Raw genomic sequence first — 23,626 nt, 5'->3', positions numbered from 1 at the left:
TCACCACCACTGTCAAGCATGATATAAATATAGTGGGGTGGGGGAAGATGGGACACTTTCGCACATAATATCCAAGTATTCTGATCGTGTTTTAAACAATTCACAACGGTCTATGGGAGTCGTGGGGATATAGTTTTATATTTCTTTAAATGTTCTTTGTTTACTAATAAATGGGACAAGAAAGGACAGTTAAAAGGTGTCCCATTCCCCCCCTCCACTGTATAATATATCTCCAGCGAGTCGAAATTTGCAAGAAATAAACGGCTGTCGGAAGAAATATTTTAAATTATGAATAATATTTTATACCCAAGCAATAATAATACCATCGGTCATATTCAATTACCATGGTGATTTGTGATGAGATGGGAATTAACAGACTCCATATCTTTGTTATACATAACAACAGTCGTTTATAACACGCTCTGAATAAAATACATAAAAAAATCCAACTATCAAAATATCCCAATTGTGTTTTTATCAATTAACAATGATCTATGGGAGTCATGAGAATATACGGTTTTATATTTTTTGTTCTTTGTTTACTATTGAATGAGACGAGAAAATAGAATGAATAAGTGTCCCACCTTCTCCCAACCTACTATATTAGCTTAATTAAAGCTTATATATGGCTTCTACTTTAGCGTTAGCTACCCAAACAAGCAACCATCAGGGTGTATAAATAATTTAACATAACGAGCTGTTGACGTGTCTTACATCGGGTTTGTGTGGCCAAATTACAAAGGAGTTCTTATTCCCGTGTTCTGTTTCATACACCTCGTGCCCGCCTACCACGTATTTAACTTTGTGGGTGATTATTTTAGACAACCCATAAAGGACCACTGGGTTACAGCAGCAATTATTATAAAAGCAGTTCTTATTCTCGTTTTCTGTTTCTTATTATAACTAAGTTTCAGTTGTTGCGTGTGCATAACCCGTGTATTATCAGGAAATACGGAATATGTAATAAGTCGGTCAACAGGTAACTGTCCTACCCCAGTCAGGAATATTAGGAAATATTTAATAAGTCAGTCAGCAAGCAAAATCAAATCCAAGTCAGACAAACAAGAGAAAATCAAAACGTACTTGTTTATAAGCACTGCAATTAACTCTGCGAATTCAGACTAAAACCAAAAGATCGAATTCAAAAACAAAATCTACGAAGGCAACCTTAGGCCATGACCTCAAGTAACCTACTTGGTTGGCGCATGCGCAGTTTAGTGAACCGGATATTGCAACAGACGGAATTGTTTTCGGCACAATCTATCTCCCATGACGCTAAGTGGTTTACAAAAACGATAACATTGTATTTTAGAACTATAAACTTTAAAGTAAACATCGAGAAGCTGTTTTATGGGAAATCAATGACTTTAATATCAATTGGAAAACATACCAAAATAATTCATGATATAGTTTTTGATTTGACTCTTCGAATACGATAGCGAAGATCAAATTAATTAAAACAACGAAGAAAAGGGAATTAACAGCAAAGCAAAAGTCGTTTAAACCACACTTAATTATTAATAGTAATTAAACGGCGGATATAGATAGGGATTAAATATAAAACATTAATTTAATATCAAAGTAGCATGCATCGGGTGTAATAGGGTGGGGTAAAGTGGGACGCGGGGTAATGTGGGTCAATATATTTTTCTGGTTTCGTATTTGATAATAAACAACACTGTAAAGGTGGCTGTACACAATATCCAGAATTCGTTCGTTTTGTCTGTTTTGTCCGGATTACGCTGCCACATGCGGAATTGGACATGGGTTTGCATACGACTTCGCAAGCGACTTCGCATGCCGGATACTGTGTACAGCCACCTTCAGGGTGGTATTTGACAGTATTCATACAACTTTATAAAGCACAAGCCAAAGCTGTTATTAATTATTGAAAATCAGTGTTAAAGTATGTGCTGTATCCCAGTTTCCCCACCCTACTATACTTCCCGATACTCCCATATTGTTGCCTGCCTTTACACGGAACGCTGAACGTATTGCCAGCGGTCCGGAAAGGCTGGTGACGTCATTAAGAAGGAACCAATTAAACGATTTGTTTGTGGTTTATGGTTCGAAGTAAATTATAATAAAACCTTGTATATACATTACACTGGGCATATATTACTGCGGAATGAGATGGATGCTGTTAGAATATAATATCCCATATTTCCTAAGCGTGTTTTTAACAACTACCAACGATATTTCAGATTCGTGAGGAAACGGTTTAATAATTCTTTAACTATTTTTTGTTTATTACTAAATACTAAAATAGGGCAATAAAAGAGCATTAAAACATAATATTCTCCAGTAAAACATCGCTTTAGCTGCTTTTCTATTGTTTATGCGACGTAGGTTACTTTATGTCGGCGACCTATAATGGCTCAGGGCGCTGCTATAGAAACGAGTCCGAAGTCCAACCGAATCCTTCTGTATACCGCCTATTGATCGCTGTATGGCTGTTGTTATAATATGATAAAACAGGACACAGGGATTTAACAAAAGGTCGAACAACAAACGCGGACAGTTGATGAAACTAAACCAACATAAGAAACATATTTGCGGTTTGTGGGGAATTCCGGGGTCTGTACTTTTGTTAAATGAATTTTATAATTGTCTAATAAAAAAAGTGAATGAATTGTATATTTGTTTAATAAAAAAGAGTAAAATAAATTTTAAACTAAAACGGTAAATTCAAATGAGTGTTTTTGTAAAAAACATCCGCTATTAAACTATATTATTCGGCGATTTTATCGAAAAATAAGCTAAAATAGGAATTTCCTGTGCTATAAAACGATTTACAATTTGTGAGTATTAATTTAAATTCTAAATTACTTCGGTAGCAGATAAGTTACACGCGCCCTATGATTAGGCGGCAAAATTAAGCTAATTACTGTTTGAGTTCAACGCTGTCGCTTAAACCAATATACCTGCACATTAATTTAGTTTGTACATGGCAAGACGACGCCGTATTTCGGTTTAAAATTGATTGGAAATAAAAACAGTGGCTGCAAGTTCTCAGTTTTGAGCGCTCTTTAAAATTAACTCGTAAAAAGTTCCCGCAGTTTTCGTAGAAGGAACTTATTTGTTTGTTTGTTATAACTAAGTCTTGTTTTGATTAAACACGTCTTTACAACAATAACATAAATATTCCGTTCCGCTCTAACAAAGGCAATTGAATCGATAGTGTAACGTCATAAAGGGACACAATGATTCTGCATCCGGTATAGAACAATGACATTTGTGTTGTTTGTAAAGCTTTGCTGATAAAAGTTGTTTTTTTTTTATAAAATAACCGATATATTACTGTGTGGTAAGGTGGAATACAGTTAGCAAATAATATCCCATTTTTAATGTGTTTTCAACAAATGGAGCATGAGGTATATACCGTTAGATATTTCTGTGAATATTCTTTGTTTACCAATACTACAGAATGGATGATAGAGGAGAACGAAAACATGCCGTATCTTGTCCTAATCTACTGTATATATTGTAAAAACTAGATCATTTTACCAAAGCGTGTGATGCATATATTCTTAGTACGTTCATATAACCGCACGAAAAACCACGTCTTAATATACGACGTATTAAACATAGATCGCACCGTGTGTGTTTAGTATGCTACTTTCTCAAAACATGCGTGAAAATATTTGCTTTTCTATAAGTTAATTATTGCTGTTTAATATATGATGCCCAAGTCACGGGACTCGAGGTTGGTTGGCGGTATACGTTATCACGTGGAGCATGCTGTGCATATACAATTATGGGGTTATACAACAAACAAATGTAGTTGTATCAACCACTAAGATACATATGCGGTAAGCAGGCACGAGGTGTATGAAACAGATCACATGTGTTATAACGACTGTCGGCTCCGCCACGTTAAGATAAATAAGTTACATATATATGGTAACACGTTAGCGGGCACGAGGTGTATGAAACAGAACACGTGTGTTAACACCACGTGAGGGTAAATAAGTTGCATTTATTTATTCATTGTAGAAGTGGTTTAACATCACGTGACTGTTTCACATCATGAAATGCAAGTTCAAATGAATTACTAGTGGGAAGGAGGTTATGATTCATAGTCAAACACCAAACTTGTCGCATAACAAAATCAGACAGAATGGGGAATGTAGCCTTGGAAAATCTGCATAATATTAAGCTTCTTCGCGAGATCTTAAGTGTAACGTCTATTATTTTACATGCGCGCGTTTTATCAACAAAATAGCCATCCAAAATACGTGCATTTTAAAGCCACGTTAAGAATTCCTTATTTGATCAAGCTTGGGTTCATTGTTTAGTTGTTTGGCGTGCGTGGGACAATTCAAGGCGTGCATACATGAAGTTTATGAACAAAACCGTGCTTGCAATACTCTGCACACTTATTTCTAATTAGGGTGTAACGGCCACGCCTTTTAACCATAACGGTATTTCTTTTTTATCAATAAGCGTGTTTTAACAACTGTTGTTTTACCGTTACTACCCGTCTTTTCGCTTTTGTCAACTCTCTTGTTCTTCGTTATCGTGACCGAAGAAACGAAATAAATTCATTTAACATGAACGTTGGCATACAACCCAAACATGGTTAAATTACTGCTGCATACGAGTTCAAATAAATTTGAAAGGGAAACAATACAGTTTCTTGTCAATGCATTTTATCATAAAATAAAAATAACTACCAGTTGGTTCACACGAACAATGAGAGACGTTTCCAGATTTTGAAACCTGTATTTACACAGGTATCGTATGTTGGTATGTAGCGCCCACTTACGGATGGTAAAATTACAACCGCGCCATTTTGTTTGACGCCGATTACGTAACCTTGGTAGCCAAGTTGATGACAGTAAATAACTGTTATAGGGAGGGAGATGTTTTATTTTAACACAACATATTCCAAAACTATTAAATATTTCTATAAATAATCTTTGTTTACCACCAACTAGAGCAATAAAAGAGAATATAAAACATGGGTCATCCTATATACTGTTACTGACAGGCATGTTGTATCTGATCCATATTACCCCACCCTACCATAAGTGCCATCTTACCACAACCAAAATAAATCAACTTACCCCCTTTACTATATGTTTCATCCAAAACGAATGAACCATCTTACCCCACCATATGAACCATCTTTCCCCACCTTATGAACCATCTTACCCCACTATATGAACCATCTTACCTCCAGCTTCCTGGTGACCACAGTGAGAGCTGTAGGATCAAGATTGGACGCAGAGAGAACCTCGTTAAGTTGCGCCTCCTTCTTCTCGAGGGAATCTGCAAGTGCTGAGAGTTTCTTCTCGAGCAGAAGGTTCTTGAAGTTACTTTTCTGTTGGACCTCGTGGATCGCTTTCACAAACTTACGATAGAGTTCGTCGCGCTCCGATTGTGTCTGCAGTGAGTTTAATATATTACGATCATGTTTCCAAAAATATCTTTGTGTTTTCAGTATATCTTGTATTTAAAGTTATTTGTCATTTTTTTACAATATTGGTTATTTTAAAGTTGTTTACGTAAACGGTGTTTTTCTGCAATTGTTAAAGCGTAAAGGGCCAGAACTACCTAAAGGGCCAGAACTACCTAAAGGGCCAGAAGCCCAGAACTAATCAAATAAAAAAACGCGGCTGCTAAACCCAACATACAATACAATAAACTTATATCATTTTTTCAGTTTTGAAGATACCTAATGCTAAATCTTAGAAATTTAAAAATAATAAGAAATATGGGACACAGTAATATAATATATTTAGTAACTAACTAAGCAGAATTATTAAAATCCTGCAATATTTATCTTACACAACAACATACATACATTAATATTTGATAAACAACATGTTTATACCAACCCACCTTTTCAAACCTTTGTTCCAACACCTCATGCTCCCACTCAAGTCCCTTCTTCTCTTTGTCAAGCACTTTCAACCGTGCTTTGGAACTCTGAGGTTATTATTGGGTTTATAGGAAATATATGCTGTTGGCATTTTTGCCAGAATGGTAAGTCAAAATTTGTGTTTAAATAACGAGTTACGCCATGGTAAAAATAAGTTTATACGATGTTGTTACCAGGCATATTATAAGCCTGAAAGGGGGTTGCTGCCAGATATTTTACTTTTCCTTTGATACATCCCTATATCATCCGGCCACAACTTAAAAAAACAACAACTTAACTAACATGGTCTAGCTATCATAAAACATTAAATTACCAACTCGGAAAACTCGAAAAATCTCATCATACACACTCGCAGTATGGAACAAGCATATCACCAGACACCAGTAAATATTGCCAATCAAACAAACTCACAGCCAGTGAAGCTTTGTCCTTGGTATAATTAGTCAGTTGTTTACGAAGATTCTCGACTTCTTCCCTTGCTTTCTGTAAAGGTTCGATCAACCTTCTGTTCTGTAGTTGTATCTCTCCCATCTCCTTCTCCATTCGCTCCTCTTTCTTCTTCATCTCCTCAATTTGCTCCTGTGGTCAAATAAGGGTTATTGTGACATCACATAGACAGAGACAGTTGAGCGAAAATTATTTTATAAGATTTGGTGTGAAATTGTTTTAGGCAATAATTGTTAAAGTTTGTACATCTTGGTTGGGAAAGTGATGAATGGGCTATTAGAGATTACAGCAAAATAAAGGCAAAACCTGCTATTAAATGCAAAGAATTGCAAATTTTGATGATTGTTACCTAAAATTTGTAGTAAAACTCCCAATATTGGGTTCAAAATAGCTTGTGAATTAACACTTGTCGTTTACAAATTATAATTTGGATTTTAATTTAATAAATGTGGTGTGTAAGTTGCCTACATCTACATAGATGGACTGGTATCAAGCTAACCCGATATCATGTATTGAACACAACGTGTCATATATTACAAACCTTCAGTGAGTTGATAAGGGCAAGGTTATTGAGTGTGATGTCATTATAATAATTCTTGATATCGGAGAAAGCTTTTTCATGATTCTTCATGAGCGCGTTGATCTGTCCGTTCTTCCTCTCTTCAATCTCGTGGATCTCTGTCTTCCTACGAAGCTCCAGCTCATCTCGAAGGACTCGCATCTTCTTCTCGTATTTCGCTTCAATCTCTGAATTGTATGGATAGGTGAGACTTATTAGGTGTAAGTTGTTTATTCTGTTTCATACACCTCGTGCCCGCTTACAAGTTACCATGTATGTAACTTTGTGGGTGATTTTGACGATGGGACCTAATTTAGGCCAAAGTTGCCCATTACCCACATTTTCTGGGTTGTATGGATAGGGGTGACTTGTTTATCCTCGCATGGCGGGGCACAACAGTCGTTATAAACAGATGTTCTGCTTCATACACCTCGTGCCCGCTTACGAGTTGCCACATATGTAACTTATTTATCCTCACACGGCGGGGCAATGGTAGTCATATAACATGGCCCATGGGTGTTCTGTTTCATGGGTGTTCTCGTGCCAAGTTACCACGTATGTAACTTTGTAGGTGATGATTTTTGGTTGATTTTGGCGTTGGCACAAGATTTATTGGCCCATAACCCACATTATGTTGATATGCCTCACCTTTTGCTTGCCTTTCAAAATCCTCTCTCATTGCAGTAATGTTACCATCTTGTTTCTAAACAATTCAGTTATTATTTAGCGTTAAAAATTATGTAAACTAACACTTATAGACACATAGCAAGGTAAAACCAATTGTAAGATGTAAAAGGATTGTAAGGGTTTAGGTGTAAACCACATGATGTCACAGCCTATCTTACAAAACTAGAAACTCTTAACTTAATGCCCATGACTGTAAGATGCCACTTTAGAATGTTATACACATTAATACAAAATACTTATTTATTTCAGTATCTGAAACTTCATAAAACTCCAAAGAACACCATAAAACCACCCAGCACCCACCATCCTGAGGTCTTTATCGGCGTCCTCGTGCGACAATTCCTGCTCCTTGATGTTCACTTTCAACGCTCGCTTATCTTTCCTTAACTCCGACTCCTGTAGCCTGTGGTCCTCTTGTGCCCGCTTGAGGGCGATAGACGACTCGGTCTTGAGCTCGGAAATGTTGTTTTGATGTTCGTACAAAAGATGCTTCACTTTTTGTTTGTAGACCTGAAATTAATATTTAGAAATATCTAAATTTTCAACATGGTTATACAAGGCTTGGCAAGATTGTGCAAAAACAATTGACTGGACATATTATTACAACTTGAAACACGTGCCATTGAATAATAATAATCACATATGTGATATAATGGTGACGTTAGAGTTGGATCGTAATTGGGCATGAGGTGTATGAAACATAACACCTGTGTTATGACGATTGTCGTTGCCCCGCCATGCAAGGATAAAATAAGTTACATTCTATCATTGATTTGATTGATCATTAAAACGTTTTTGGTCAATAAGTTAGAAAACTAAAACTAAAAAATACTATGATCTCGAAACCCTAAAAACAGTCACTTGCAAAGTTACGTATGTGATACTTTGCAAGCTAATAAAACAGAACACATATGTTACAAGGGATATCAGAACATGAGGGTAAATTACTTTGATCTCAATCTGATGTCTCTCTTCAGCATCTTCCATCTCACGATCTTTATTACGAAGTTCAGCTTTCTTTTCATCGAGTTGTTTCTTAGTAATCTCCCAGAATGTGTTTACCTAGTGGCATGAACATAATTTTTTTATGAGTTTTTTGTAAAATCTAGGGTGTCACTGTTTAAATGTAGTTACACTATAGTTGTCAAACATAAATAAAGCTATTAACACTCTAATGTCACCCTTGTTTTAAAAGTTGGGAGAAATGCCCTGTCAGGCAACCCCTAACGAGAAGTAAAACATTGCATCTCTGTGTTGGTATTATCGATAAAACAGATGAAACAGTGTACTGGTTGGTCTGCCATGTATGCACAGACACTATATTATATGGTATATACTTAGGCACCGAACCTGGGGTGGTAGGGTGGGCAGATCCACCCTGGAGTTTTTTGTGCATTACAATAATAGAAAACACATATGTTAAATTTGTTTTACAAAACTATACCTGCCTTCCCTACATTTTAAAAGCGCCTACTAGGTAACAAGTAAATCTGTGATAATTCATTAGTTAAAAACAATAACATGGCGTATGGTTTAAACAGCACCCTGGCAATAGGTAAAACAGGGAATCCTAAAGATATTCCCCTATATGTTTATACCCCAGGCGATGTGCACAGGTTTATAAAGTGTGTCTCTGGTTATCCAAAACATATGACAACAACACCACATGCTATTATACCACGACATTTGTAAACACTTTGTAAATTTAATATCTAAACCTTGTCCCTTTCAAGTTGGAAATAATTTCTTTCTTCTCTTTCTCGGTCAAGTTCTTCTCTCAATCGACCAATGTGTTCCTCCAGCTACAAATGTTATTCAATATTTAACAAATTGTTTTAAATATTTAAGTTCTTTTATTGAAAAATCACTTACTTATTCTCGCATGTGGGTAACTAAAGTAATACACAATGTTGTTAAGATTGAATGTTCTTTAGCGAGATTAATAAGTATGGCTTTTAAGCAGATTTAAAAGACCGCTTTTTTGCGCCAACCCGCACCAACGTTTGCAATAATTTATTGCAAGTGAATAAGGCAGTATTGATTACCAACGACCTGTGCAGAGTTTTTTTTCCCTATTGCATAGCTTTTGGGAATAAACAAAAAATTTAGGATTTTTATCCAATCTGAGCAGACACAAATAAACTTTGAAAATTTTTATTTTGAAAGCGTAAAAAGAGGTATGCATAGATTTAAATGTGTGAAAAAAAAGATAAGATAAACGTATGATTTAAACCACAGTCATCAAAATGTTACAACTTATTTAAAGACTTAAAATAAAAACAATAATAATAATTTCCCACAGCAGACACAAGCCTTCAGAAAATCTTTTTGAAGAGAAAAAACACGAGAAAACAATTTGCCGACAATAATTATTTATATATATCGATAACTAATAGAATACGACAATAAAATAAAAACAATGATAATTAATCTTCCAACCTGCTCCTTGGACATTTCTTCAGTAGACATTCCATCGACTACTGTGGGGGTTTTTGGTTTTGCCGACTTCTTTTTTCCCTTCTTTCCCTTCTTACCTTTGCCCTTTTTGGGAGGCTGGTAAATAAAGAGTGGGTGAAACATTTAGGAATTTATACAGTATACACTGAAACATGTTCTAGAATATGATTTTAGTTTTAAAACCACAATGTTTAAAATGAAATATGTGTCTCACATATGGGCTGTCATGTTTGTATTGAAACTGTGATAAACAAAAAACATACAGATAGGGAAAATGGTGTTCTACCGGCTGGTAATCAAGGAAAAAAAACATTTTAAAACGATCCTTATGTCTCCTAAGGACTTACTGAATAAATATATATTTTAAAGTCAGACGTTCGTATAGAAAACTAACTTTTAAAGTGAGAGAATCAATTAATAACAAGTAATATTTAGTTAAAGCAATGTTTCACAAAATAAAGGGTAAAATTATTTGTATTCATTTATGTTTCACATAAGAACGAGTTAGAAAGTAATAAACTTACCATGATTGTAAAGCGAACGTCCCCGGTAGCTTTAAATAAAGGAAATACCAAATAAACCTGGATTTCGCAAAAATAAATTTTCTCAACAGATTCAGATTCTTAGTTGAATGTTGTCATGGAAATATTCGTAAATAATCACGTGGTGGCGCAAATATACCTTTTAGGGGCGGAATATACGATCGAAGGGTCGGCTATTTTATTACAACTGTTATCTCTTATGCCCATTAATAATAGGAAACCGATTAATGCTAAAACTTGGATATTCTCACAATGACCACTGGATTGGAGCAATAACCGTAAAGTGTCTTGCCCAAAAACACATACGCCCACAATGGTAGCAACATCGAGCCTCAAACCTTGACGTTTTGGCTACGATACCAGCGAGTTGACTACGAAGCCATAACACCGGACAAACTACATAATCGCCCGCTTGTCTTTTCATATTGAAGTTGTAAAAATAGCATATACCATGCGGAGTGTTACTTTTATTTATGTACAAACTCGAGGTTGAAATATTATAGTTATTAACACTTTTAAAAAAAGGTGGGAGAGGAGAGTGCAAGAAATGAAACTAGGTTTTTCAATGCAAAACAGAACGGGAGGCATATAGTTGTACAATACTGTACAAGTTAATAGGAAACAAATTAGCAAATGTGATTGGTCGAATTATAACAGCTCAGGAACTTGAGAAGAAAGAAAGTTAAAAAGAAAGAATGTTTATTGTGTTTATAAAAAGTAATATGCTGAAAATATTTCAAACATATTCACCAATATTGTCTACAGCAAGGCTAATGAAAGTAAAATGCTCTTGTAAAGTAGTAAGTCATGGGAAATGTATGTTAATATGTTTTGTATAATTTGCAAAATTGCAATGTTACAAAAGCATTTGCTGCAGTGAAAAGCCAGGATTAGTCAAATTAACTAAATGAGTTCGTTAAAATGTTGTTAAGCAAATGATATCTACAGCCAACAAATATACCTATAATAGGTGGGGTAAGATGGACTTGCCCTAATTCTATTTTACCATATTACTTTGTAGTAAATGAAAAATATTTACCAAATTATACAACCGCATCCTCACGACTCTAAAAAAGCTATGTTAATTGTTTAAAACAAGCTGTGGGTTGTTTTGTCTTCACAAATCCAAACAAATCTATCTTACCCCACAGTACTCTGCACTAATTGTCTAATTTAAGTATTTAAGCTAATTACTCGTTCTTTTTATTATGCAATTGAGCATTAACAAGACTGAAGTAAGATCCGTTGAGAGCCAATAGCTCGCTGTGAGTTCCACTTTCAACCACACAACCATTCTCAATAACAGCGATGACGTCAGCATTTTTAACCGTCGACAAACGATGGGCGATGACAATGCAGGTTCTACCGGCTCTCGCCGCATCCAAGGCGTCTTGGACAACCTGGTTAACAAACATGAAAGTAAGCTCCATGTAAAAAAAGCGGGTGCGGTTGGTTATTTGGGCGCCTGCCTCTAGTCAGGAGAAAACCTGTGTAAGGTTTGAGATTCAAGCTGCTACCAGTGTGGGTGTGTCCTTAACAATTTGACATATTGTTTTTAGGCAAGATACTTAACATCAATTGCTCCAACCCTGTGGTCACTAATGGGTTGTCTAAATTGTCAGTCATACAGAAAAACAATCAGCCACTAAGTTACATACGTGGTAACTTGTTAACGGGCAAGAGGTGTATGAAACAGAACATCTGTGTTATAAAGACTGTTGTTGCCTTGCCATGCAAGGATGAAGCAAGATATATTTATTGATCCACCACTTTCACCACACATAGTGGTATAGTGAACAGAAAGTATAAAATATCTCGCACCGTTTTACTTTCGGCAATAACTTAATAATACAAACATTTGTCACAAAAACTTTTCCCGAAAGATTAAAACCTTGTTCCAAAACACTCCCACCTTTTCGCTCTCCGCATCGAGAGCAGACGTTGCTTCATCGAGAAGAAGAACTTTAGGATTCCTAAGTAGAGCGCGAGCGATGGCAACCCTCTGCTTCTGCCCTCCAGATAACTGGGCTCCCTTTGCTCCAACATTGGTCTCATATTTCTAGTGAATACAAATAAGTTAAGCCAGAAGACCATTTTTTCATAATTTTTCAAAATAAAAAATATTTTTTAAAAATATTTAAAAAACTTTTTTAAAATATAAAATATTTTTTAAAAATATTTTTAAAAAAATTAAATTATATTTAGTTCGAGACAAAACTTTATACTCTAACTCACATCAGGCAAGCCATCAATAAAGTTATGAATGTTTGCGTTCTTTGCAGCCGTGATAATTTCCTCCATCGAGGCTTCCCTAGAATTATCACCATAACGTATATTGTCAGCAATCGAACGGTCGAATAAAACGGGTTCTTGAGACACGATTCCCATTTGTGATCGCAACCAAGATATTTGAAGTTCCTTTGTGTTTGTGTCGTCCATGCTCTATAATGAACAAGTTTAATTGAAAACATGAAAAGGCTAAATATGTGGCAGTGGTTAGCGTGGTCTCTAACCCGGAGGTTAGGGGTTCATTGTAGGTGCTGCCAATGTAGGTGTATGAAAAATATCATTGGTGAATATGCCTATGAACTAAAACACCTAACAGTGATTGCTCGAAATAAAAAGAGTTTTATAAAGACTGTTGGAGCCCCGGCATGCAAGGATAAATTAGTTATTATCTCCACATACATCAATCTTAAGCTGTTTTTTTATTCAACCGACAGAGACTTGCTGAAGTTCTGAGAATAATAATAATATTATAATATTTAATAAATTTGAGCGCTAGTAACAAAAGGAGCATATCGTTATTGTAATCACGCCTACATACCACGGTCCCTTCATCAGGGTCATAGAAACGTTCAAGTAGTTGAATACAAGTTGACTTTCCACAGCCACTTTGGCCAACCAATGCCACAGTTTGACCTTTTCTAATGGCGGTTGTCAAACCTTTAAGAACTTGCACATCTGGTCGGGTCGGGTAATGGAACTTGAGGGACTTGAAGTCAAGATTGCCGTCCGTGCTTTTCTACAAAAATGTTGGAAAATTATTCAGGTTCTACAGCCACAGGCTTTTGCTGATGCATTTTCCAATACTTTCTACCCAAAGCGTTTTTTACTGGCAGATTATATGGGTTTAGCAGCCATGCTTTCATTCAACACTTTTAATGGAGTGGTTTTTTACCCATAGTATATTTTTAACAACTGTTATTTTGCTGCTAATTCCCTTTTCTTTGTTATTTTAATTTATTTGATTTTCGCTATCGTATTCGAAGAATAACAAAATTATGCAAAGTATTTTGTTGAATGTAATCTGCTTATGTTATCAAACGTAAAAATCATGGTTAAACGTAAATATATTTTCAACCGTAAGCGTGTTTAACAACTGTTGATCTATCGCTACATCCTGTCTTTTCGTTTAAAATATTTTTAATCTACGCTACCGTAATCGAAGAGAAAAATAAAAACATTACTATTACCATCATTATTATTATTGTTACTATATTCACACTTACCGGTGTTGCCCCTCCCTTGTTGTAACTATCAATGCTTGGTTTACGATCAAACAACTTGAACAGGCGAGATGCAGCAATTTTTGCTGCTGCATAATCTGGTGCGAACGAACTTGTTTGACCGACGGCAAACGCACCAAATATAACAGCCATCAACACCCTGTAGGAATATAATAGAATAATTCTGATGTTGTTGCTACTTGGTATAATGTAATATAGAAGTTAATGATCAGATTTTACCCTGCTGTTAGGTGTCTATACAAACAAGCAGAGCCAAAGTATATTGCATTCACCACATTAATCAATGAGGTTCCCTATGTTTGACAACTATGAGTGTAACTGTATTTTAAAAATGTCACCCCAGATTTTACTGGAAGAAAAACACAACACCTATGCCAGCACTACATCAATACATGTAGACATACTTGAAAACATTGTTGAACGTCATTAGGTTTTGGTCCACAAGCCAAGCTCCAAATCTAAAAGTAGCAGCGTACGCAAAGAACACGATGCATTGGGAGAACCCAAATGTGATCCCGTATACATGGGCTTTTCGCATGGATTTCCTGAATATTAATAAGAATAAATAAATGCAGGAAGAGCAATTTTAGAAAACAATTCTAATATTCCTGGCTGACAGCACCGGTATATATTAAAAAAGATAGTCTTCCCATAACATGAATTATCATTAATGTTAAATATGGAAATATTCCTTTTGTTTATGTATTCTGATGTATGCTACGGGTGAGACACTTAACAGCAAAAAACAATCACTTACGAAGTTACATCTGTGGTAACTCGGAAATGGACACGTGGTGTACAAAACAGAACACCTGTGTTATAACGACTGTCACCATGCAAGAATAGGTTTTCAACAACTTCCATTCAACATTAAATCTTGGCATACTATTTATAACATACAAGTGTATCATTCTTATAGCTCAACCCACATATCTAAACTTACTTCTGTGGTAGGATGAGTGCATCTCTATAATTATCATGGAATGTTTGTTCCCTTGTAAGTGAGGCGACCGTCCTTATATTAGTGGTAGCTTCAGTAGCGAGGGTGCCAGCTTTCTCAAACGCTTTCGATTCGTCACCAGCCTATTGGAAAGTTGGAAGTTTAAATAAAAACAAATGAATGAATGTAGATTGCTTATCTTTGCATGGTGGGGCAACGATAGTCGTTATAACACGGGTGTTCTGTTTCATGCACCACATGCCTGCTTACAAGTTACCACATATGTAACTTATTTATCCTTGTATGACTGGTAGTGACAGTCGTTATAACATGAGTGTTTTGTTTCATACACCTCGTGCCCGTTTACGAGCTACCATGAATGTAACTTTGTGGCATTGCTGGTGATTGTTTTAGGAGGATTTATTTTATATACGGCTGAAAATTTGGACAACCCATTAGTGACCACTGGGTTGAAGCAATTGCCGTTAAGTGTCTTGCCCAAGGACACATACGCCCATGGTGGTAGCATTTTGCATCTCTAAGCGAATCTAACAACTGTGCCGTTAAATACATTACCAACCTGTCCAGTTAGAACCTTCATCTGAAGCATGCCAGCAATTGCCATGAAAGGGACGAACGCAAGTGTTAATAAAGTCAACTGCCATCCGTATGCGAATGCGATACCAAGAGCCACACCTGGTAGATATAAAATCATGGTGTTAAATATTAATATAATCTTAATGGTAATATATTCATCAAAGGTAAACCACTATTGCGTATAATACAAAATTGTACTGTAAATGTTTTACTGTAATCTTATTCTTAATAATAAAACAAACTAGCCTGCACAGTGGCGCAGCCAGGGGGTTTAGGGTGTCGCGACCCCCCCTTTTAAAAAAAAATAATAATAATTAAATAAAAAATATTTTTGACAATTTTTTTGATTAAACCCCCCCTTATTTTTTTATGGCTGAGCCACTGAGTGTGCATATAATTGCCGTTCAGTTTACATAATTAAAACAGTAGGAAATATAATGTATAGTAAGTGTCATTCAACCTGATAAAGAGAACCTGCATAATGTGTCGTCATGTCGGTAACCGAATAATTGCCAGAAGAAAGGTTTTAATTTGCCAAGCAACAACAGTTTATACACCTGGTAATTTCAACACTTTTTTTATTTATACCTTTTGTTATACATACTTAAAAGAGTGTTTCTGAAACGTCATTACCCAAATACATATGAAAAGGGCTATTTTAAAACACAACGCATACCTAGAGCACATATGCTTTGTATGATGGTTCCTGCCCTTACACCCGTACATCCCTGCACTCTTGAAGCATCTGTAGCAAGTCTTGTGGTTAAAGCACCAGTGCTGTTGAAATGGTCGTCAAAATATCCAATTTCTTGCCTCAACATGGCTTTGAATCCTTGCATGCGAAGACGAGACGTCAATTCTTCACCAGATTTAGCGAACGAGGCAGCCTGTGATGCGAAACACGTGTATTTATTAAACAAAACAAAGACTAAAGCGTTATACAGCAATTTAATCAGTGCAGTCCGATGGATCCACTTAGAATAGCGCCAGTGCCAGTGAAAAAGCTGACTCTTGTACTTCCTTTGAATTACCATGTTTTAAAGTTAAACAAAATCGCAAATTTGCAAAGCTTGAAAGTTGAGCTTAATAAGTCAATACATAAACATTACAGACAATTTGAGGTTTGTGTTTTTAAGTTAATTTCCTACACATGTCCAAAATTTTATTGCAGTTTGAATGAATGTATTTTAGTGCACAGCCCATAGGCAGCCACTTGGTTGAAAAAAATTGTGTGGACCCAACTCATTGAATAATTTCGAATTCATTATTTGACCATTATACCAAAGAACCCTAAACATTAAACAGCAATAACCAACAAACTACCTGAACCACATTCGCCACCAATGCTGCAGCACCAATAGCAACAAACAACAAGGAATACAAAGTAATTCGTTGTTCTTGTTCGCTGAGGGGGAGGGCAAACGTGCTCAAGATCTCCGAGAACAACACGGCGAACACAGGTTGGATTCCTCCGTTTACTGCAGCAGCAATGCAACCAACTGTAAGTAAATAACTTTTAATAAATTCTGCGAATCTAATCCTAATCTGATGTTTAAAGAGTTGAACGATTTTAGTTTAGTAAAAACACAGTAATAATCTGGAAAGAGAAGATATATTTATTATTTTGCTTTAGTAATAGGAATGTAATTTCTTATTTTCGCATGGCTGGGCAACAACAGTCGCTATAACACGGGTGTTCAGTTTTATACACTTCGTGTCCACTTACGAGTTACCACGTATGTTGCTTCGTGGAGATTGTTTAAAAATAATTACTCTCAAAAATGTATAACGACTGCTGTTGTCTGTGATGTTAAATCAATTAAATTCCTTTATCTAAAAAAGGCGTTCTTGCATTTTGTTAGTATAAACTTTACAAGTTATAACTCACGTAAGATGCACTTATTTATCCTTACATGGGGGAAAACGATGAACTGCTTTATACACCTGGCACCCACTTACGAATTATCATGCATGTAGGTGATTTGTTAACAAGGTATAACTCACGTAAGATGTAGCCAAACTCTGGTTTATTCATCCTAATGACGCGCATGATTGAATAGTCAGGAAGATCCTCGTCTTCGTCTGCTTCTTCCTTCACTTCTTCTTCCGACTTTGCGCTCGTGGCGCTTATTAATCTGCGCAGGGACCGTTGTCTTTCTGCAGAGGGGGGGGGGATAAATATTGATATTTTTCCATTGAAAGAAAATACACAAAATACAAAAACACCTAAAAGTGAAAGATTTTGAAAGGAAAAATCATGAATTTAAGTCCCAAATAACAGCAGTGTAACCTCATACATTCCACTTACGTTTTACTTGCTTTTCTGGTATCTCATCCTTAAGAATATCTGAAAACAATAAATAAAATGGTTATACACAACATTAACATACTAGTTGTTTCAGCACACTTTTGTAATATGTAATAATACAACATACTAACCACAACATATACATCCATATTCACTTTATATACAACCATAAGCATATGCAATATAGAAATGTTACCGATATTAGATTTAGATGTGACATAATTAAACTTTCATCAAAATCTTTTTCACACTTATATAATATATCTGGAAACAACCAGCAAGCAACCATATACAACCGTGTACAACCGTGTAACAACCGTGTAACAACCGTGTAACAACCGTGTAACAACCGTGTACAACCGTGTACAACCGTGTACAACCGTGTACAACCGTGTACAACCGTGTACAACCGTGTACAACCGTGTACAACCGTGTACAACCGTGTACAACCATGTACAACCATGTACAACCATATACAACCATGTACAACCATGTACAACCATGTACAACCATATACAACCATGTACAACCATATACAACCATGTACAACCATGTACAACCATGTACAACCATGTACAACCATATACAACCATATACAACCATATACAACCATATACAACCATGTACAACCATGTACAACCATGTACAACCATGTACAACCATGTACAACCATGTACAACCATGTACAACCATGTACAACCATATACAACCATATACTCCTATATTTACCTACACAACAACCAGTGGAGCAAACAGAAAAAAATAGGAAATGTTAATTTATACATTATAAAAATAAAAAGGGGGGTTGCAACTCCTGAAGCTCCCCTGGATGCGCCACTGCCAACAACCACTTATAAAGTTTCCCAACCTGATACATCTTCTCCCTCAGCACTATAAGACTGCATGTTAACCAAGTTTTGATAAATTCCGTTTTCCACTTTGAGTAGTTGGTCATGACTCCCTTGTTCCAAAGCCCTTCCTTCGTGGAATCCAATGATTTTATCGGAGTTTCTGATCGTTGAAAGTCGGTGAGCAATCAGGAGTGTCGTGCGCCCTGAGAAAGAAAACATTTTTTAAGAAATTGTAGTACAAAAAGTTTATGAAACAAATTTGAGCACATATTTTGTAAGATACCGAATGGTGAAAGAATGAATGTAGATGCATCAAAACAGATGCTACCAGTTCAAACCTGAGATTCTGTGGTTCACAAACTACATCAGTTAATGCTTTTTTTCACCCACAAAGTTACATACATGGTAACTCTTAAGCAGTCACGAAGTGTATGAAACAGAACACCCGTGTTAAAACGACAGTGGTTGCCCCACCATGCGGAGTTAACTAAATTACATTTGTGGTAACTTGTATGTGGGCATGAGGTGTATGAAACAGAACACTTGTGTTATAACGACTGTCGTTATCCTACCATGCGAGGATAAACAAATACCAACAACAATCCATTCTCACCTTGTGCAGCTTTTTCAAGAGCAGCTTGCACCACAGCTTCACTTTCGGTGTCTAAAGCTGAAGTAGCTTCATCAAGCAACATAATCTTAGGGTCACGTACAATGGCACGAGCGATGGCAATCCTTTGTTTCTGTCCTCCACTCATCTGCGCCCCTCCTTCTCCAACCATCGTATCAAATTTCTACAATAAACATTGAAAATATTAATCTATGCACAGGCTTTATGCTGCTGTCATTGTGTCAAATTTATAATTTAACACAAATAAAAAAATAAGTTTTAAAGAGATCTGCTAATTTTTATTTTTGATCTTAAAGGACCAGCTTTTTATCTGCCTTACGGAAAGAAATTATGCGGGTGTATTGCGTGTCTTTGGGAAAGAAACTTAATGAACATTGCTAAAACCCAACGAGCCCTTATGGGTTGCAACCTGGGCGATGAGGTAATGGGCCAACACTGGCCTAAACCCCGGGTCCCATGGCCTACCAGAAGGACTTTACCTACAAAGAACACAACACTTGTCGAAACTATACATTATATTTAAATATTTAGTGAAAATTCACGACACACACAAGTCTTATACCTCATGGTTTAGGCAGCAATAACCAACAAGACACTTACGTTGGGCATTTTCATGATGAAGTCATAAGCGTTGGATTGTTTCGTAGCTTCCTTTATTTCATCATCAGTGACATCATCGCGTCCGTAGCGAATATTTTCCGCGATTGTTGTGTCGAATAATATGGGTTCTTGTGACACGACGCCGATGTGTTCGCGCAACCAACGTACGTTTAATGTTCGGATGTCGACGCCGTCCAACTCGATTATTCCGTTCTGTGGGGATAATAATTTAATTACTATCATAAGGGATAATACTTTGGGATAATGGGCAAACTCTGGACTAAATTTCAGATCCGTGGGGTGTCACACTGTAGGACCTCACATTATAGGTAAACAATATGACTTCTGCATAAATTATTTAAAGGTAATAAAAGTTAGATTTTTTTCTATTTGTTTACCACTAACATGTTCGGCACCTATTCTGCATGCCAAGCAAACAAAAAAATTAAAAAAGTCCCCAGAAATAAACAATATTGCAGTGTTTGTCTTTATTGTGGCAGTTTTTCAGCTTTCTACGGCTACAAAGCAACAATCAACATAACCAGTTTCATTGAATATATGTTTGCTTTACCCCGCATAATGTATAAGTACACTACAATGCTACTGCCTTGAAAATATGCAACCAGTGAAGCATGAATGCACATGGAAAGTAAAAGATTGCAGAGTCACGCATGAATGAGTGTAAACCATGCGTGTTGATCATTGGAATGAAATGTTAAAGCAACAGAAAACGTGAAGGTTATACTTCAGATTTACAATAATCCTTATAAAGTTACATACAGGGTAAACACCTAACCAGGCATGAGGTGTGTGAAATTGAACACCGGTGTAGGTGTTATACCAACAGTTGTTTTTCGGCCATCGAGGATAAATATAAACATTCATTTTATTTTAATTGACGTTTACTGTTTTAAAAATTATAAATATGATAATGTTTCTATAGTTTACCTGCGGATCATAGAATCGTTGAATAAGTTGAACACACGTGCTCTTACCACACCCGCTTTGGCCACAAAGAGCCACCGACTTTCCACTCTCAGCAACAAATGAAACATCGTGGAGAATCTACATAAATATAATATAACTATTATTTATCTCTTAGAATACTGTAGCAAAAGTCAGGCTATTTAAACTTTCAAAGCAACGGAAAGAAGGGACTTAGCAATAAAACCACAGTCGTTAAAACTCGATACAGGGTAAACTGGTTGAATAAAAGAGTCATGAAACAAACAAAACGCTGTGGAGACCTGAGAGAAGATTTATTGTTTACAGCCTCAGTAAAAGATGTGGCCACCCATGTTGCTGATAAATGACATCAAACACAAAGGTGGGCATTGGTGGATACATGGATAGGAGCCATACAAGGGGTGGCAGGGTAGGCAGGCCCACCCAAGAATATTATACACTGCATTAGTCAATGCACATTGAAAACATTTTTTTATACCTATCCCTGCCTCCCCCTTTTATATAAAATTCTTTAACTTGTTTTCCTTATGAATTTTAAGTTTCAATCTTTACAAATATTACACAAACAATGCAACCCACCTGCACATCTGTACGGGAAGGGTAGGTGAAGTCAACATTCTTGAACTCTATTTGACCTTTGACCCGGTCAGGTTTATGACCTTCGTCTGACATGCTGTCAATCAAAGGAACCCGGTCGATTATCTCAAATACTTTGTAAGCCGCAGCTTGGGCACCCGAGAAATATTCCATGTTACTCATTCCCTGTGATGTATTAACATGTGAGTTGTAAAATTGATAATGAATAAATGAAACTTATTTATCCTTGTGTGGCAAGGCAATGTCAGTCGTTAAACACGGGTGTTCTGTTTCATACACATCGTGCCCGCTTACGAGTTACCACGTATATAACTTATTTATCGGCGCATTTAAGGGCAATGACAATCATTATAACAAGGGTATTCTACTTCATACACCTCGTGCCCGCTTACAAGCTAACACGATAATTGTGAGTCATCTCTAGTCATAACATTTACACCAACCAAGAAACTATTCTTAAATACTATGTTGTTGTATATGATTATTCTGTTCAGTCATTTCCGTTATACACCAACAAGTGCTACAAAAAGCTCAATAACAACTTGTTTAAAACTAACAACATCAATAGGGTAAAAGAAAGCGTTTAAATATACTTTCCATCAACAGCAAGCTCCTTTTATACTATGATTCTAGGAACTAATCCTTCTAACTTTTGTAAAAGTTGCTCTTAAAGCCTTATGTTGATGTTATTATCTTTAATTAAAGTGTTATTCCTAATTAACCTGTTACTATGTGTACCCAGGTTATTCACATACTGTATCAATACTTATTCCAAGGTATGCATACCATGTATACTACTAAGTACTCAGTACTGTTAGGCACTTATATATATATTTATATATATACACAACACATATGCCCACCAATAAAATAAATGTATACATATACGCTTAGAAAAGCTCGAGTTACCTGTCCAAGTGAGAATGCCCCGATAAGCACGCCAAAGAAAGCAGTCAACATGTTCCCCACGGTGATTTCCCCACTTCGTACCAATGTTGAACCATACCAGAATGCAAGTCCGTATGTTGAAAACATTATACAAAAGAGAGCACCAATAGATAAACCTCCAACAACCCCCTTCTTTATCCCAACAACTCGTGCTTCGTTCAAATTCGTTTGATATCTAAGACAAAGTAGAGGATGTGGTATTAGAAACGCATTGAGTGAATGAATGTAACTTATTTTATTCTAGCCTGACAGGCAACAACAGCGGTTATAACACCGTTGTTATGTTTCATACACCTAGTGCGGTCGTGCCTATGAGTTACCACGTATGTAACTTATTTATTCTTGGGTGGCGGGGCAGTTGTTACTTATAACACACAGGTGTTCTGTTTTATATACCTCGTTCCCGCTATAGGAGTTATCTGTTCTTTTTCAATGAACCAAAAACTATAATTTCTTTAAAAAGTGATAAGAATATTTACATAGTAGAGCAACGACAGTTAATATAACAAGGGAATTCTAGAATCAGTTTAAACGAAAAGTTAACTCTACCTTTTACATTCTTTATCTTGTCCATCAAATGCAACAACAGTTCTAATTGAAGATAAGACTTCCTCCGCCACTGCCCCAGCTTTAGCATAAGCGTCCAACTCTTTCTTTGTGAACATACTAGTCATCTAAAAATAGTCAAATGTTAAGGGTCATTCATGGGTAATCAATTTTATTTTTAACAGTGAGCATGAGGTGCATGAATACACCATGTCTGTCTGGTCTAAAAGAAGACACCAATGTTATAACTCGACAGTAAGCATGAGAGTGGTTCACAACTCTCCCTAAACATGCAACTTTTATGCGCTTTTTTCATAATCAATGTAAGCACAATTTCAAGGAGTTTTAACACCAAAGGTTTATGTCTAAAACAGCTTTCACCGTGCTGTAATATGTTTTGTTAAAAATCGTTTAAGATTGGAATGATATTAAAAAAATGTAACCAAAGTACCTTAAACAGGATCCCAGCTGATGCAACAAGCAGAGGTGACACAGCGAGTATAACAGCAGATAGTTTGGCTGAGTAGACAAAC

General features: G+C 36.2%; 2 protein-coding genes across 2 annotated transcripts; both read right to left on the bottom strand.

Annotated features, from left to right (window-relative positions):
- Positions 1-5,146: 5,146 nt before the first annotated feature.
- On the bottom strand, positions 5,147-10,703 carry LOC100182123 (dynein regulatory complex subunit 4). Its single transcript, XM_002121989.4, has 10 exons — positions 10,562-10,703; positions 10,020-10,133; positions 9,299-9,382; positions 8,529-8,642; positions 7,884-8,090; positions 7,542-7,596; positions 6,876-7,081; positions 6,299-6,466; positions 5,848-5,934; positions 5,147-5,389 (listed from the first exon to the last, which is right to left on the bottom strand). Exons 1-10 carry the CDS (start codon positions 10,562-10,564, stop codon positions 5,162-5,164), a joined length of 1,266 nt encoding a protein of 421 aa, XP_002122025.2. The 5' UTR covers positions 10,565-10,703; the 3' UTR covers positions 5,147-5,161.
- A 323-nt stretch (positions 10,704-11,026) lies between these two features.
- Positions 11,027-23,620, bottom strand: LOC100184484 (multidrug resistance protein 1A). The gene is made up of 20 exons (XM_002121927.5): positions 23,545-23,620; positions 23,097-23,221; positions 22,509-22,722; positions 21,582-21,764; positions 20,985-21,101; positions 20,037-20,249; positions 19,419-19,599; positions 18,823-19,008; positions 17,955-17,993; positions 17,651-17,803; positions 16,970-17,145; positions 16,323-16,533; positions 15,630-15,745; positions 15,053-15,192; positions 14,514-14,654; positions 14,092-14,248; positions 13,407-13,604; positions 12,815-13,021; positions 12,492-12,638; positions 11,027-11,979 (listed from the first exon to the last, which is right to left on the bottom strand). Exons 2-20 carry the CDS (start codon positions 23,219-23,221, stop codon positions 11,770-11,772), a joined length of 3,114 nt encoding a protein of 1,037 aa, XP_002121963.5. The 5' UTR covers positions 23,545-23,620; the 3' UTR covers positions 11,027-11,769.
- Between the last annotated feature and the right edge of the window lie 6 nt (positions 23,621-23,626).

Source organism: Ciona intestinalis, unplaced genomic scaffold (assembly GCF_000224145.3).
Source record: "Ciona intestinalis unplaced genomic scaffold, KH HT001185.1, whole genome shotgun sequence".
Taxonomy (NCBI): domain Eukaryota; kingdom Metazoa; phylum Chordata; class Ascidiacea; order Phlebobranchia; family Cionidae; genus Ciona; species Ciona intestinalis.
The sequence above is the reverse complement of the archived record's forward strand: the minus strand, read 5'-3'. Positions and strand labels throughout refer to the sequence as shown.

Excerpts from the sequence above, each read along its gene's own strand:
- LOC100182123 (XM_002121989.4), bottom strand. Across the intron at positions 8,643-9,298 it reads TCCAACTTGAAAGGGACAAG|GTAAACACATTCTGGGAGAT; the intron begins GTTTAGATATTA and ends TCATGCCACTAG. Across the intron at positions 7,597-7,883 it reads CCGATAAAGACCTCAGGATG|AAACAAGATGGTAACATTAC; the intron begins GTGGGTGCTGGG and ends TGAATTGTTTAG.
- LOC100184484 (XM_002121927.5), bottom strand. The coding sequence starts at position 23,221 with ATGACTAGTATGTTCACAAAGAAAGAGTTGGACGCTTATGCTAAAGCT. Across the intron at positions 19,600-20,036 it reads TCATCATGAAAATGCCCAAC|AAATTTGATACGATGGTTGG; the intron begins GTAAGTGTCTTG and ends TGTTTATTGTAG. Across the intron at positions 19,009-19,418 it reads TCTTGAAAAAGCTGCACAAG|GGCGCACGACACTCCTGATT; the intron begins GTGAGAATGGAT and ends TTTCTTTCTCAG.